The sequence below is a fragment of the Lontra canadensis genome, unplaced genomic scaffold, assembly GCF_010015895.1.
Source record: "Lontra canadensis isolate GAN:19392208 unplaced genomic scaffold, GSC_riverotter_1.0 scaffold37, whole genome shotgun sequence".
Lineage (NCBI taxonomy): Eukaryota > Metazoa > Chordata > Mammalia > Carnivora > Mustelidae > Lontra > Lontra canadensis.
The window spans coordinates 9,844,186-9,861,339 of NW_022631031.1; the positions used below are offsets into that span (position 1 = coordinate 9,844,186).

General features: G+C 36.8%; 1 protein-coding gene across 4 annotated transcripts in view; it reads left to right on the plus strand.

The window, feature by feature from the left end:
• MRPS28 (mitochondrial ribosomal protein S28) overlaps positions 1-17,154 on the plus strand; it is a 132,561-nt gene that overhangs the window by 6,015 nt on the left and 109,392 nt on the right. For all 4 annotated transcript variants that reach the window (XM_032869140.1, XM_032869142.1, XM_032869141.1 and 1 more), the window contains exon 2: positions 16,211-16,392. In XM_032869140.1, the coding sequence (XP_032725031.1) occupies positions 16,211-16,392 (182 nt within the window). The remainder of the gene's footprint in view (positions 1-16,210; positions 16,393-17,154) is intronic.

The window sequence follows — 17,154 nt, forward strand, 5'->3', positions numbered from 1 at the left end:
GTTGGTATTCCTGAGAGTTGCTGCTTTTAGGTAAGTATAACTTGGAATATTTTTCTTTATTATATATGTGTAATGTATATTACACATTATATATATATATATCTCATTGAAAAAAATTTGCTTGGTATTCCATGGTATGGATGTAGCATAATTTATTTAACCAGGCCTTCATTAATGAGCTTCTAGGTGGTTTTCTGTTTTGTTGTTCTTTTTTCTTTTTCTTTTTCTTTTTTTTTTTTAAATACAGACTGTGCTTCAGTGAGTATTTACATATTTTTTGCATGCTTATGGGATATATGCTGGGTCAAAGTATCCAGGCAATTGAGGGTGTTCTTTTTTTTTTTTTTTTTTAAGATTTTATTTATTTATTTGACAGAGAGAGAGACAGTGAGAGAGGGGACACAAGCAGGAGGAGTGAGAGAGGGAAAAGCAGGCTTCCCACTGAGCAGGGAGCCTGATGTGGGTCTCGATCCCAGAATCCTGGGATCATGAAGGCAGACATTTAACGACTGAGCCACCCAGGAACCCCCAGTTTGAGTTTTGATAGACAAACCTGTTTGTACCACCTCCCTCTTAGAGCACATGACAATGCCTGTTTCCTCACCTCTATCCATGTGGGATATATTTTTTTCCCATGTGGGGTATTTATGGATATTGAGCTGTCAAAACAAAATACAGAAATTTGGAACTAGGGTTGTTATTCCTCACCACTGATACCAACTTGTGCTTTTTAAAAATTAATAATTATTTTAATTAACATATAATGTATTATTTGCCCCAGGGATACAGGTCTGTGAATTGTCAGGCTTACACACTTCAGAGCACTCACCATAGCATATACCCTCCCCAGTGTCCATAACCCAACAACCCTATCCCTATCCCCCTACCCCCCAGCAACCTTCAGTTTGTTTTGTGAGATTAAGAGTCTCTTTTGTTTTTTTCTCCCTCTCAATCCCATCTTGTTTCATTTTTTCCTTCCCTACCCCCCAAGCCCCCCCTCTGCCTCTCAACTTCTCATACCAGGGAGATCTTATGATAATTGTCTTTCTCTGATTGACTTGTTTCACTAAGCATAATACCCTCTAGTTCCATCCACGTTGTTGCAAATGGCAAGATTTCATTTCTTTTGATGGCTGCATAATATTCCATTGTATGTATGTGTATTCCATTCCATAATATTCCGTTGTATACATGTGCATATGTATATGTATGTGTGTATATGTATATGTACAATACATATACATATATACACACACACACACCACATCTTTATCCATTCATCTGTTGATGGACATCTAGGTTCTTTCCATAGTTTGGCTATTGTGGACATTGCTGCTATAAACATTCGGGTGCACGTGCCCCTTCGGATCACTACATTTGTATCTTTAGGGTAAATATCCAGTAGTGTGATTACAGGGTCATAGGGTAGCTCTATTTTCAACTTTTTGAGGAACCTCCATGCTGTTTTCCAGAGTGGCCGCACCAGCTTACGTTCCCACCAATAGTGTAGGAGGGTTCCCCTTTCTCCGCATCCTCCCCAGCATCTGTCATTTCCTGACTTGTTAATTTTAGCCATTCTGACTGGTGTGAGGTGGTATCTCGTTGTGGTTTTAATTTATATTTCCCTGAAGCCGAGTGATGTTGAGCACTTTTTCATGTGTGTGTTGGCTATTTGGATGTCTCTTTGCATAAATGTCTGTTCATGTCCTCTGCCCATTTCTTGATTAGATTATTTGTTCTTTGGGTGTTCATCTTGTGCTTTTTATTAAAATAACTGCATTTTCACATTTTTTTGACTTCATAATAAGCAAATGCTATAAATTTGAACCATAAAATAGACTTATCCTAAAAAAATACTACATTTATGACATATATATTGGGGCTCTGTGTAATTTTCATCTATGCATGGTTTCTGCTCAAAAATTTTTCTGTGTGGAAATAGTTCACTGTTACCCAAACAAATCATTGTTTCTTTATCTTTGCTCTTTCCCTGGGAATTAGTTTCCTTGCCTGCAAATTCCATTATAAAAATCATCTCTTCCATTAGGTGTTTATCGTCTCATTAACCAGACCAAACTCCTTTCGAATGTCCTGAAGCTTTGTTTTATATTCCCTTTATGGTACACACACAACTCTTAAGTTATATTGAAGTCATTTAAGAACTCGTTCTATCCTGTTTTTTTAGATTGTAGTTCCTGGAGTTTGGGGATCATTTTTTATTCACTCTTTATATACGTTAGGGGTTGAATATATATTTGTTGATTTATATTAGTATTAAGCCTATACATTTATAATATCTTGGTTGGCCAACTACTGGATTTAACAATATATATGTATAGTCAACTATATAGGTTGAAATTTTACCTGTTGATTTCATTCTTATCCTTAGAGTGCCGACTTCAGTGTGTGTATGGGCACCTTGGAAGTAAGTGATTCTCCGTACAATCCAGGCAGGTTATCCTCCAGAGGAACCTTCCCCTGCAGATGGGAATTTAATGAAGGCTGTTCATCATGAAATACTTATCCTAAGATTTCACTGAATCTACTATACAGTAGCTAAAGGAATCTCAAATTTAAATGACCTGAAATGCCATTGTTTGGTATGTGGGTTTGCAGGTGCCATATTCATTCAATGCTCACTTAACCATTTCTGTTTTTCTTTGGTTTATTACCTTTATTACTGGTTTACACAGCTATCTCTTCAATTAGTTTTTCATTTGTTTGTTTTTTTTCAGGGTAGGGACCAGTTCCTCTCACTTTTGTAACCAACATAACACATTCTTATGTTTAGAGGACCAGGTAAATATGTGCTAAGTATATATTTTTTAACTTAGATACTTTTTCCTCTTTTTTTTAAATTTTAATTTTAATTTTTAATTTTTTAATTTTTTTAAAGATTTTATTTATTTATTTGACAGAGAAAGATCACAAGTAGGCGGAGAGGCAGGCAGAGAGAGAGGGGGAAGCAGGCTCCCTGCTGAGCAGAGAGGTCAATGCGGGCCTCGACCCCAGGACCCTGGGATCATGACCTGAGCTGAAGGCAGAGGCATAACCCACTGAGACACCAAGGCACCCCCTCTTTTTTTTTTTTTTTTAAAGAAATACTTTAAAACCTCTGATGCTCTTGTGTCACTTAGACAATAGAGATTTGAAAATGTGTTAATAAGTCAGCTGAAGCTCTGCAATAGCAGATGACCTATTTTATAGCCACAAGGTGGCAATAGTTGAGCAAATAATTGGTTTTCTGCTTTGTGACTAATACTCTTTCTTAACGGTAGAGGGTAGCATATGACTTTTCAGCACATTGGAAAATGGTTTGCAAGTTTTTGGCACTACACAGTAGAACATTTTATTCTTTTAAGATAGAGAATAACATTTTACTATTTTAGTTTATTTATTTAGAATACTGGTGTTACAAGACAGTTTATAGTTTTATTTTAGCAATATATTAGGTTTCATGCAGATTTTTTAAAATGTTATTTTTCACTTTTTCATGGATATTTCTTTTTTTTTTTTTCATGGATATTTCTTATTGATATTTTTTATTTCAAGATGCTGGAACGTTCCAGAAGGCAGAATATATGAATCAGATATTTTATCCTTTCAGAATACTAGAAAAATCCAAAATAAAGTTTATTTAAAGGATTTGTTTTAATATGAAGGGAAAAATTCTTATTTTTAGTGTAAGTTTCAAGCCTACTAAGTTCGTATAGTAGCAATATTCTACAGTTTTATTTAACTTGTTTTCTCACTATTTTATACTGACAACTTTAAAAATTATACTAATGCTTTAAAAAGGAATTATGTAAAAGTATGTTGAAAAATATTTATGGTTTTAGCTGTGGTGCCAGCTGGTTTTTACATTATGAAATTCTAGGTGAGTTATCCCTGAGTTTGTAAGAAAAATCTTTTGAGATCTTTAGTTTCACAGTGGAGTCTTAACATTTTCAAAGCATATTTAGAGAAAATTACCAGTTAATATAAAAATGATAGAAAAGTGAATTGAGGTAGGTATAGATCTCTAGGGAAAAGTCAACACCCATAATAGAAATAATACTATACATTTCCTAAAAGAAAAGATAAATATAATCTGAATATATCCTGTAGATATTTTGTTTCATGGGTGGTCATATGATATGATCATACCCTGTGAGAGTCTTTTATGACTTCCCAAGTCAGTATTAACTTAGTGAATCTTTATTAACTCACTTTTGCTCAGAAATCTCCATTCTTTTAAGGTGTTTGGGTTTTATTTTTCTTTTAAAGATTATATTAAAATTTCCTCTTTTAAATATATACTAATTTAGGAAATGTTTTAAAGTGTTTTTTAAGACTTTATTTCTCCTTGTTTTTTTTTTTTCTTTTTTTAAAGTAGCTCCATACCTATTGTGGAGACTACTGTGGGGCTTGAACTCAGCACCGAGATAAAGACCTGAGCTGGGATCAAGAGTCCGACATTTAACCGACTGAGCCACCCAGTGCACCAAAGAGTTTTTTATTTTAAGTAATTTCTACACCCAACACGGGGCTGGAACTCACAACCCCAAGATCAAGAGTCACATGCTGTACCAACTGAGCCAGCCAGGCGCTCCTATAGTGTAATAATTTTTATAACAAGACTATGCCCCTTAAGTTTGTTTTTATCTGTTGGCATTAAATAATAAAGGAAATAAAGGAAACTATCATAGTTGAGTGGAACGTGGTTTGTAGGGATTTGGGAATAAAACTAAACAGTTGATTCTTTTTGGGTTTTGCCTTGTTTTTTTAAGCATTCTGTTCTTGGCCACTGGCAGATAATGAGTGGTGGACTTTATTCCAGAAGTCAGCAGTTCAGCAGCTCCCCTCTGGTCAGTTACCCAAATTGAAATGGTTGGGTTCTATCAGAAAAGATATGTGTACACTAGTGCACCGAGTGTTTATCCCAGAGAGATGGAAACTCATGTTCATATAAAAACTTGTACATAAATGTCCATAGCAGCTTTATTTGTAATAGCCAAAAACTGGAAATAGCCCAGATGTTCTCCAGCTGTTGAATGATAAAGCCAACTGTGGTCCATCCATACTATGGAATACTACTTAGAAGGAAAAAGGAACAAACGATTGATACACAGAACAACTTGAATGACTCTCAGGAGTGTTATGCTGAGTGAAAAAAGCCAGTTTAAGACTGTTGGTGACATTCTTGAAATCACAGAATTATTGAGATGGAGAAGAGATCAGTGGTTGCTAAGAGTTAGAGGTAGGGGTGGTGGTCAGAAGGAAGATGGGGAGTTACAGAAAGGCAACACGAGGGATCCGTGCAGTGAAGGCACTGCCCTGTAACGTGACTGTGGTAAATACGTGAGTCTTCACATGTGATAAAATTGTGAAGAACTAAATATACATACAAGTAATTGCATATAAAACTGGTAGAATCTTAATATTATTGGTGGATTGTATCAATGTCATTTTCCTGGTTGTGGTATCTTATATGATCTTAGATGTTAACCTTGAGAGAACTGGGTAAAAGGAGGGAAGGGATCTCTATGTATTATTTCTTTTAATCACATGGGAATTTACAATGATCTCAAATAGAAAGTTTTTTTTTTTTTTTTTTTTTTAAGGATTATTTCACTAGTCTGCCAGGCCCAGCACTGGTAAGACCAGTGAATTCCATAGTCATGAGCCCATTATCACACATAATTTCTTGTAAAATGATTTCTTTGGTTAGAAGCTGCTGTGTAGAATACCAGGACAATGAATAAGGGAGTCTCTAAGTTTACCGATGGTGGTTTTGATAGAAGCTTTGTGGGTAGGAAAGGCAAATCTATATTTAGAGTAAGTGTTTATTCCAGGGATCATATATCACTGTTCTTTCGATATAGAATGGCCCAGTGTAACCTGCAACCAGGTAGCCATCTGATCATTTCAGGGAATGATGCTATATTGGAAGCTCGCTGTTGGTCTCTGCTGTGGGCAGATTGGTCATTTAGCAGTGGCTATAGCTAAATCAATATGAGTCAGTGTTTCTGAATGTTTCTGAATCCATGTGTAACCTCCATCATAAAAATTCAGGGACTTGCCACCTTGGTGAAATTTTTCATTGGCTAACAATCCGGGACTTGTTGAGATGCCCCCTCTACCACTAAGACAGAAGCACATCCCTGCTGCTGGGTGGCTTTGATTTTGAACCCATTTGTGGAGACAGGAATAGCTGGGGAAGGAAATTGACATCCATAGGACCGATTATCATCCCCTGATTATTCAGATTCCTTCTGCTGAAGAAATCATTACATGTGACTGATTTATTTTCTCACTTTGCCCATTCAGGGAAAACGGTCCACATATCTCTTTCCCAGACCTTGTCTTGTCATCTATTTCTCATTCATGTCCCTTCTAAATCCCTGAACATCCAGCAAAATCACTTGTCACTTTACACAAATTACTATAGATCTGTATTTTAGGCTGTCTTTCCTTCCAGGCAAAGCCATCAAGTACACTGCTCACAGTTCTGCCCACTGGGGGGCTGTTCTTTTACCAGTGTCCTTCAGGACCGCTCCAACTCTGCATTATGATTTGCTTAGAGAGGTCTGGCAAAGTCTCCATTCTACATCTTTTTCTGCTACAGAAACTTGAAACACTACCACATCTGCCAGGTCATAAACCCTAAGTGGTAGAGTAGCTTGCCTGGTAGTCTGGGCCTATTGCAGAGCTTTGTCTTCTTCTGGGCCCCCCCTCAAAACTCGCTGCTTTTTGTGTTACTTTGGTGAAAGGGTTGGAGAAGAATGTCCAAATAAGGTATTTGTTGCTTCCAAAATCCAAAAAGACCCAGTAAGTACTATGCGTTGTTCTTAGTGGGGAAAATGGGCATCTTGACATGTCCCAGACCACTAGCCTCCTAGGAATTTCACCAAGGCCCAGCATTTTTGTGAGACTTACTTCCCACCCTCTGGAATACATGTGTCTAGAGTAGTTGTAGTTTTCTGCTTCCGGGTCCAATAGGTTTGTGTGACACACCAACATGATATCCAGTGGAATGAAATGGCAGAGTCCTTGTCGACCAATTTGACACAGAGCTGGTGAATTGGTATAACCCTGAAGTGTATAGTCTTTACTAGCAGATCTAGAAAAAGAAAGCATTTTTCAGATCAGTTAGTGCATACCAGGTGCTGGGGGATATTTGATTCCCTCCAGCCTTGAAACCACATCTGGAACAACAGCTGCAATGGGAGTTACCACTTCATTAAGTTTGTGATAATAAATTGCCATTATCTAGGACCTGTTGGTTTTCTACAGGACCACATAGGCAAGTTAAGTGGGGATGTGGTAGAAATCACCAGCCTTGTATCTTCTAGGTCCTTGGCACTAATCCTTGCAGTACCTCCAGGAATGTAGTATTGCCTTCAATTTACTTGTACTTTAGGTAGGAGAAGTTCTAGTATTTTCCACTTTTCCTTTCCTACCTTAATAGCCCTCACTCCACAGATTAAGGAACTAAGGTGGGCATTCTGCCAGTTGCTGAGTAAATCTATTCCCATTATACATTCTAGAACTGGAGAGATAACCACAGTGAGTTCAGGGAATGGGCCTGAGCTCAAACTACCATTAATCATGTGACTCCTCCTCCCACCCACTCCCCCGCTCCCCGCCCCGCCCCCACCATAGGCCTCTATTCTGAGTGGAAGCAAATTGAGTCTTTAAGAGTCTTTAAAAAAATTTTTGACAGAGATTACAAGTAGGCAGAGAGGCAGGCAGAGAGAGAGAGGAGGAAGCAGGCTCCCTGCTGAGCAGGGAGCCCAATGCGGGGCTCGATACCAGAACCCTGGGATCATGACCTGAGCCGAAGGCAGAGGCTTTCACCCACTGAGCCACCCAGGCGCCCCTGCAGTGCATTTTATAGCAGATCCCTGAAAACGTGTTTTGACCATCGAGTTTGTTAAACATTGGAACATGGATAACAGAAAGGGACGGTGCCTTGGATAGGATGGAAATTGATTTCAGAAGAGTCTTTTTAGAATAGTCAGGAAATACATCCATCCTATTTATTTGGCTTCCAGGAACTAAGATAATATATTCATGTAAACTTTTTTAGTAGTGAACACAGCAGATATCTCCTTTTCTGTCTCAAAGTAGAGCAAAGAAGACAAACATTTGACAATTGATTTTAAATGTGATGACTGTTATTAAAGAAATTGCATAATACTACAACTAGAAGATATAATACTAAGTGAAATAAGTCAGAGAAAGACAAATACCATATGATTTCACTTATGTGGAATTTGAGAAACAAAACAAATGAACAAAGATAAAAGAGACAAAAAACCCCCAAACAAACCCAGACTCTTAAATACAGAGAACAAAGTGATGGTTGCCAAAAGGGACGTGGGTGGGGGTGGGGAAAATAGATTTGTGGGATTAAGAGTACGCTTACCATGATGAGCACTGAGTAATGTATAGAACTGTTGAATCATTACATGGTGCACCTGAAACTAATACAGCACTGTATGTTAATTATACTTCAATTAAAAGAAAGAAACTGTATAGGATCTTAGAACATGACATTTAATTCAGTTTTAGAAGTGTCTGATATCCCAGAATGGTTGAAAGTACAGTTTTGTGTATATACCTCCATGCCTTATCTTTTGGTCAGACAACTTCTGTCTTATTAGAAACCTTTAAAGCATCCTTTGGTCCCAGATTGTGTCCATCTCTCCACTTGCCTCCCAGCATCTGTGAGGGTGTGGCTCAAGCTCATATCAGAGAGGGGGACAGACAGCCACTGATTATCCAGCCTCCGTTTCTCCCTGTTGAACATAATTATTCTCCTGCTACTATGGTGTATCTCTATTATAGAGATTTCTAAACTCTTTTTTTCCTTATCATGCCTCTTCACTAAGAAATTGTTGAGCAGGGGCGCCTGGGTGGCTCAGTGGGTTAAAGCCTCTGCTCAGGTCATGATCCCAGGGTCCTGGGATTGCACCCCCCCGCGCTCCCCCCAATCGGGCTCTCTGCTCAGCAGGGAGCCTGCTTCCTCCTCTCTTTCTGCCTGCCTCTCTGCCTACTTGTGCTCTCTGTCTGTCAAATAAATAAATAAAATCTTAAAAAAAAAAAAAAAAAGAAATCGTTGAGCATATGTTCCAATATGTACTAGGAAGTTGTTTTCCATTTATAATGTTTATTATTTTAGAAAATCATTTTTACATTGTAGAATATTTAAGAATTCCTATTAATAAAATTGTTAGTTATCCAATCCATTTTTTTTCTTTTACAAATGAGAAGATAGATTTAAGACCTACAACTTCCTCAAGATTTTTTAGCTATTTATTGGCAGAGTTGGTCATAAAACTGAAGTTTCTTGAGTATTTCTGTTATTCTGCTGTATGTTTCCTTTAAGTTTTAAAATAATTGTTCTATCTACTTTTCTAGCTTCCAAAGCAGCTTGCATTTAAGAATCACTGTTTAGCCATATTATGTAGTTTTGAATAGCAGGTATGGTACTTGCATGTAAAATGTGGTAGTTGGACTAGTTGATATTTCATGTTTCTTTTAGCACTGATAGCCTCTAATTCCAAGCTATATATTAAATGTCCTCATATGCATGAAAGTTATATATAGTTAATATACATTGAAACTTTAATACATGGACTTCACATCCTAGATTTTCTATAATATGTAATACAAAGAAAAATTAGTCCTATGTAGAAATTATTAGTTAGCACTTGATATGTTTATTTTGAAGAAATAGTATCTCTATATAATGTCACTGTAAATGTGTAAATTTATGTTCGTACGTACATAAATATGTGTACCATTATTTCTTTTTTTTAAAGATTTATTTATTTATTTTGGTAGGGTATGATGGGGGTAGAAGGGCAAAGGGAGTAGACACTCCACTGAGTGTGGAGCTGATGTGGGGCTTGGTCTCATGACGCTGAGATCATGACCTGACTGAAATCAAGAGTCTGACACTTAACCGACTGAGGCACCCAGGTGCCCCTTTACACCGTTATCTTTAACTACCTACCAGATAGCCAGTATTCCCTGAAATTTTATGGGTATCACAACCTCATATGTGCAAAACTAACTTACTCTGTTACTGTACTGCTCTTACACCTCATTCATGGCTGCCCTTCTGCCTTATTTTCTATAGCCAGTTGGAGGTCAAACCTTTCCTGTGCTATTTGGTAAATGTGTCTTTGTTCCTTAGGCTATATTCCTGTGGCCACTGCTTCGGTGTAAGTCCTTTATCATCTCTATCCTAGCTAACTGGAGGAGACTCTTAACAGTTCTCTTTTCATTTCCCCTCTCTCTGTGGTCCATCTTACATACAGCTATCAAAGTTTTCTTTTTAAAACAAGGAACAAGTACTGTTACCCCATTAATGGCGCACCTCTTCTGAATCCAGTGCCACTTAGCCTATGGTACAAGACTCTTTACAATGTAATGTGAGTGTAACAGTTGCTTACAACAAGTTTTTAGCCCCTAATCTCCGTTATCATGTTGGCATAACTCTGTATTCCCTACCATTTTACATATTTTTACATCAAGGTTTGAAGAGAGCCTGGTACATGACAGGCACTCAATACTGAACACATTTAATAAAATAAATTAAAGTGATACTGTTTGCTGTATTTGTAATCCCTTCACCTTCCCCCATTCCACCAGGACAGTCCTGATCAACTTTTAGGCCTCAAAGGGAAAAAATGGTACAGTAGAATAACAGGGATACTTCAGGAATCTGAATTCTGTGATTAATTCTTAAAGGAAGCAGTCACCTCTAAGGTACCTGTTTTATCTGTTACAACTTATAGCTTTATAGAATATTTTCCATAACCAGGGTTAGACTGAACTCCATGGTATACCCAGTGGGTGACTGTGTGCCTGCATCAGCGTAAGAGGAGCTCACAATGTTGTTGTCAACGTGGATTGAGGCTACATTTATTATTTTTAGACAACATTTGACAAGTAAATGAGGAATTCAGAAATGGTTCTAGATTATGATTTTTGAAGGAGAGCTTTGTCTGATTACTTGACATAGCATCCAAATAGAATAGTAAGTGTACAATTTAAAAACAAATTGAGGTTAATCCAAGGGTCTTAGGTTTGTGGTAAAATTATTTCACTTACTGAAAATACATTGACTTCTACTGTGAAATGTAACAAGTATAAGCAAAAATAATGGAACATAAAACAGTATTTAAAATTCAAACAGTATTTGAATTTAAAATCTCTTTTAAAATATAATTATTCATACCCTGAATAGCCAAAGCAATCTTGGAAAAAAAAAAAAAAAAAAAAAGAACAAACCTGGACACACCACAGTCTCTGGTTTCAAACTATATTACAAAGCTATAGTAATCAAAACAGTATGTTATGGGCATTAAAAACAGACAGACCAATGGGACAGAATAGAGAGCTAGAAATAAACCCACACATAGATGTTTAGTTAATTTATGACAAAAGAGCCGAGAATAAACAAGGGAAAGGGATAGTCTCTTTAGGAAATGGTGATGGGAAAACCGTACAGCCACATGCAAAAGACTGAAACTTGACTACTGTCTTTCAGCATACACAAAAAAGTAACTCAAAATGTATTAAAGACTGTGAACATAAGACCTAAACCCATAAATCTCCTGGAAGAAAACATATGGTAGCCTCCTTGAGATAGGTCTTGGTGAGAATTTTTTGAATTTGACACCAAAGGGAAAAACAGCAAAAGCAAAAATAAACAAGTGGGACTACATAAAACTGAAAAGTTTCTTTTAGCAAAGAAAGGAAACCATCAGCAAAATGAAAGTCATCCTACTAAATGGGAGAAAAATATTTACAAGTCTTATGTCTGTTAAGGGGCTAATATTAGAAATATATAAAGAACTCATATAACTCAATAGCATTCTAAATTCTAAATAGACATTTCTAAATTCTAAATAGACATTTCTCTAAAGAAGACATATGGTTGACCCACAAGTATATAAAAAATGCTCAACATAGTCAATCATAAGGGAAATACAAAGCAAAACCACAGTGAGATATTGCTAGCTATTATCAAAAAAATAAGAAATAACAAGTGTTGTGAGGATGTAGAGAAAAAGGAACCCTGTACACTGTTAGTGGCAATGTAAATTGCTACAGCCACTATGGAAAATGGCACAGAGGTTTCCAAAAAAACATTAAGAATAGAACTACCATATGAGCCAGGAATTTTGTTTCTGGTGTTTATCTGAAGAAAGTAAAAACATTAACTCAAAAAGATGTGTGCACCCCCATGTTCATAGCAGCCTTATTTATAATAGTCAAGATATGGAAACAACCTAAGTTTCCTTTGATGGATGAATAAAAAAACTGAAGTATGTATATGTACATATACATATACATATACATATATATGTATATATAATGGGTATTGTTCAGTCATGAAAAAGAAGGAAATCTTGCCATTTGCAACGACATTGATGGACCTTGAGGGCATGATGCTAAGTGGAACAAGTCAGACAGAGGCAGACAAATATGTATGATCTCACTTATATGTGGAATCTGAACAAACAAAAATAAAAACAAAGCTCATAAGAAAAAAAGCTCGTAGATACAGAGAACAGATTAGGAGTTCCCAGAGGTGGGATGGGGGGTGGGGGAGTGTATGGGGTCAGAAGCTACAAACTTATAAAATAGGTCAAGGGAATGCAACATGTTGACTATAGTTAATAGTACTGTGTCGTATATTTGAAAGTTCCAAGAGACCAGATCTTAAAAATTCTCATCACAAGAAAAAAAATTATTTTGTAAGTATATATGGTGATGGATGTTAACCAGGCTTATTGTGGTGATCATTTCACGGTGTATCCAGATACCACATCATTATGTTGTATACCTGAAACTTTTATAATGTCATCATATTATATGTTGATTGTGCTTCAGTATAAAAATTTCATAATTTTATGAAATTTCTAATGTAAATATTTTACAACAGATTTTCTTTTTAACGATTTTGTTATTTAGGTGACAGAGAGAGAGCGCACGAGTAGGCAGAGAGAGAGGAGGAGGAGGAAGCAGGCTCCCCGCCAAGCGGAGAGCCTGATGTGGGACTCGATCCCAGGACCTGAGACCACGACCCGAGCCGAAGGCAGAGACCCAACCCACTGAGCCACCCAGGCTCCCCTACAACAGATTTTTTTTTTTTAAATCTTAGGAGATCTTATTAAATAATTAGTTGTTAACACTTAATTATTTTTTAAAATTTAGGAAGAAATATCTTCTACTGTATTATTACTCTTAGCTCAAACATCTCTTCATAGTTATAAAGGAGATCATACTATTTTAGGAACAGGCCCTAGTGATGGCTAAATCATTTTCAATAAATGTTTAACTATTAGATTTACTGCTGTATCTTCCCATCATTTAAAGCTGTTTTAATTGGACCATGGCTTCAACTGAAAATCTTCCAAAGGTGGTGGGGGGAGAAAAAGACGAGAAGGAGGAAAAGGAAGGAGAGAGAGGAAGGAGGGGCTGTCAACCACCAAAGTGGGGTAATGAGAAAGCAGATTATGGGAAGAAGAGGAAAGGACCGTCTTTGACTGCAAGCAGGGTGAGACTCAGAAGCTGATACTCTGCTTTGTCTTTGAGCAGTGCTCTTTTCAGCTGCTCTGGTCAGAGCCTTTACGGATGACATAGTGGCTCCTAGTGGAATGTTATAGTAGCAGCTCTTGTCCCTGCTGGGTTGGTGTGACTCTTTGCGCTACCTCTAGAGGGCAACTCATAGCCTGTGTCTGTGTAGAGTTTGTTTTGCCCTTGGCTCTCTACAAAAAGAGCTATTTTTTTGAGGTGCTTGTTTAAGGATCTTTAATATACTCTGTGGAGTTATAAAACTAGTAGTTTGGCTGAAAGCGTAATATTCCTGCTACCTTTTCACCTTTGTTTGGCATGTAGATCTACTGAATTGTTTTTGGTTTAGATGAGCACTTGGGTGCTCAGGATTCCTTCCCAGTGAGTTTTGACTCACTGAAATCTGTCACCATAACCTTCCTGCGTCTGAGGTACTTGGAATCAGCCAAATGTTTTGACTTTCTTTTCTTTTGACTTTCTTTTCCTTGAGGCAGAAGTCCTAAGTTTTTGGTCTTTGGGTCAGAGTGTGTTTTACCAGATTGATAAAGTAAAAGGCTTTTTAAATTTTTATTTTTTAAAAATATTTTATTTATTTGTCAGAGAGAGGAGAGAGAGAGTACAAGCAGGGGGAGTGGCAGGCAGTGGGAGAGAGAGAAGCGGGCTCCTCAAGGAGCTGGGACCCCGATGTGGGGCTTGATCCCAGGACCCTGGGGTCATGACCTGAGTTGAAGGCAGGCACCTAACTGACTGAGCCACCCAGGCGTCCCTAAAAGGCTTTAAAAAAAAAAATAAACATGGCAAAATTGGGAATTTTACGTTCATATATGGATTTTTGGCTTTTCTTGGAGAATCAAAAGATGTGGCAGCCCTGGACTCGATTTGCGGCTGCAGCTGGAGCTGAGTCGTGGCTCTGCCCTTGAGACTGCCGCATATTCTGCTGCTCACCACGTCCCCACCCAGCCTGGCATCTAAGTTTGTAATCCTTGGAGTACTACATGCCTTAAAAATGAGTCATAAAATGGTTTTATAGTTTGTAAAGAAAGCATACTGTCAAACTCTTAATAATTCTCCCTGAAATAACAGATGTAAAACTTACTCCAAATATGTAATGTAGGTAGATTAAATTGTTAGTATTCTTCTGTAATTAGCTCTCACAAACAAAAACTTAGTAGTTCCCTTAGTTTGAGCCAGAGAATGCACATACCACACCACACACAAATTAAAGACGAGTAGAAGGTATAAGTCTGTACTCATGGATTTCTGAAAAACCATGTGTTTGGAAAAAAAATTTGTAAGTTAAAAAAAAAAAGTAAGGAGTCTGCATTATAGGTTCAGTCATACCTCAAGTACATTCAGTATGTAAGAAGACTCCTAGAAAATGAGCAGCACAAAACAAGAAGCTATTTTTCCTTTGAAATTTTGCGTTAGGAAAAAGAAGAAAATTATAACAAAACTGTTTAAAAATACTATATAGCAAGAACTCATGTTCATCCTGGTAATTGAAGGATCCTTAATCACTTTTATCTTAATCTGTATTTAAATTAAAAATAACCCTTTTATTGGGCTATTTTTTATTGAAATATAATTAACATACAGTGTTATATTAGTTGGAGTATATGATATGAGTTAGCAGTTCTGTACATTAATGCTCATATGATAGGTGTACTCTTAATCCCCTTCATCAGTTTCACTCATTCCTTCCCTCTCCTACTTCTCCCTCTGGCAACCACCAGTTTGTTCTTTTTATTAAAGAGTCTTCTTTTTTTATTTGTCTCTTTTTTATTGTTCATTTGTTTATTTTGTTTCTTAAATTTCATATATGAGTGAAATCACTAAATTCCACATCAGAGTGAAATCATCTGATAATTGTCTTTCTTCTGACTTATTTTATGTAGCATTATATGCTCTAGGTTCCATCCATATTGTTGAAAATGGCAAGATGTCATTTTTTGTTTGTAGCTGAGTAATATTCTGTTGTATATTTATACTGAATTTTCTTTATCCATTCATTTGTCACTGGATACTTGGGTTGCTTTTATTGTAAGTAATGCTACAGTAAACTTGGGGGTGCATGTATCTTTTCTAATTGGTTTTCATTTTCTTTGGTTAAATACCCAATAGTGGGATTAATGGATCATATGGTAATTCTCTTTTTCATTTTTTGAGGAACCTCCATACTGTTTAGTTACTCCCACTAAACTTGAATTTGAAGGTGTCCCCCCCCCCACCCCGATGATCAGTATTAGGAATAAAGTTAATCACCTTCTTGGATGCCCTACTCACATGCTCAGACTCTGAGCCCCCTCTGTCCCCATGGTAGGAGGTTTTATCTAAGGATAGTCCTTACTTTGCTCATATTCCAGATTCTACTGTGAGCCACGACATCAGCATCATTTCTCATAAGTGCTTTTCTTGGTTCCCTCTTCAAAAAGGAAAGGGAGGAAGAGGAAGTTGAAGAGTATATCTAGTTTTTTCAAGGAAAATTCCATTTAATTATTTTTTCCTATTGCACAAAATATAAATATACAGCATGTTGACTTTTAAAAGTTTCCCCTGTAAGATTTTATTACATCTATCATATTATATCTTTATTTTGAATTATATGCATATAAATCTCTCCTCTTTTTTTTAGGGCTCTCCAAAAAATGTGGAATCCTTTGCATCTATGCTGAGACATTCTCCTCTTACACAGATGGGACCTGCCAAAGATAAACTAGTCATTGGACAAATCTTCCATATTGTAGAAAATGATCTTTATATAGATTTTGGCGGCAAGTTTCATTGTGTATGTAAAAGACCAGAAGTGGATGGAGAGTAAGTAGAATCATTTCCAGGTGTTTTGAGAGTGTTGATAAAAGTCGAGATACCTCAAAAGTATTATTGAACTTTAATTGGTGATTTGCTAAAAGTCAGAAAATATGTTTTATTTCTCTTATGTTAGTTAGGGAAGTTAGGTGGGATTCATGTCATGTCATTTTAGTCACATTAGGCTAAGTTCATATCTTCTCAAAGCAGCGAGAGCACATTTGGGGAAGATTTTGATGTTCATCCTGGTAGTAAACTATTCCCTGCCATGAAATTAAAACAAGCTTTATAGTGATACATATTGCTCAGGCCATTTTACATATAATCTGTTTTGCTTCCTTCTCTGTTCCATAGTCTACTGCTTCTCAGAGATGCTTCCCTTTCTACTTCTTCATGCTCCTTTCCTCTCCTGCTACCAAATTCCGATGCTTTATCATTTTCTTTTCTTATTTTGCATCTATTCTCAGAATTATAATCTTCCCTATTATAGAACAGAATTCATTCTGTTTATAACTTACAAATAAAGATACTTGTGAGTATAGATATGCACTGGGGAAACCATTAAGGTAGGAGATCTCGGAGTAGCATATCAAGAGTGAAAGGAGATGTGGAACTAAGATTCTGGGATTGGAAAACAGTGGTAAGCAGTATAGAAATTATTTTTGCCCATCTGTTTTTAATGTGCACATTTTAAAAATTTCAGTATTTTTGGTACCAGGATGCATCTTAGAGTTGATATGTCATTTTAATTGGCAATGTTTTTTATTCTTA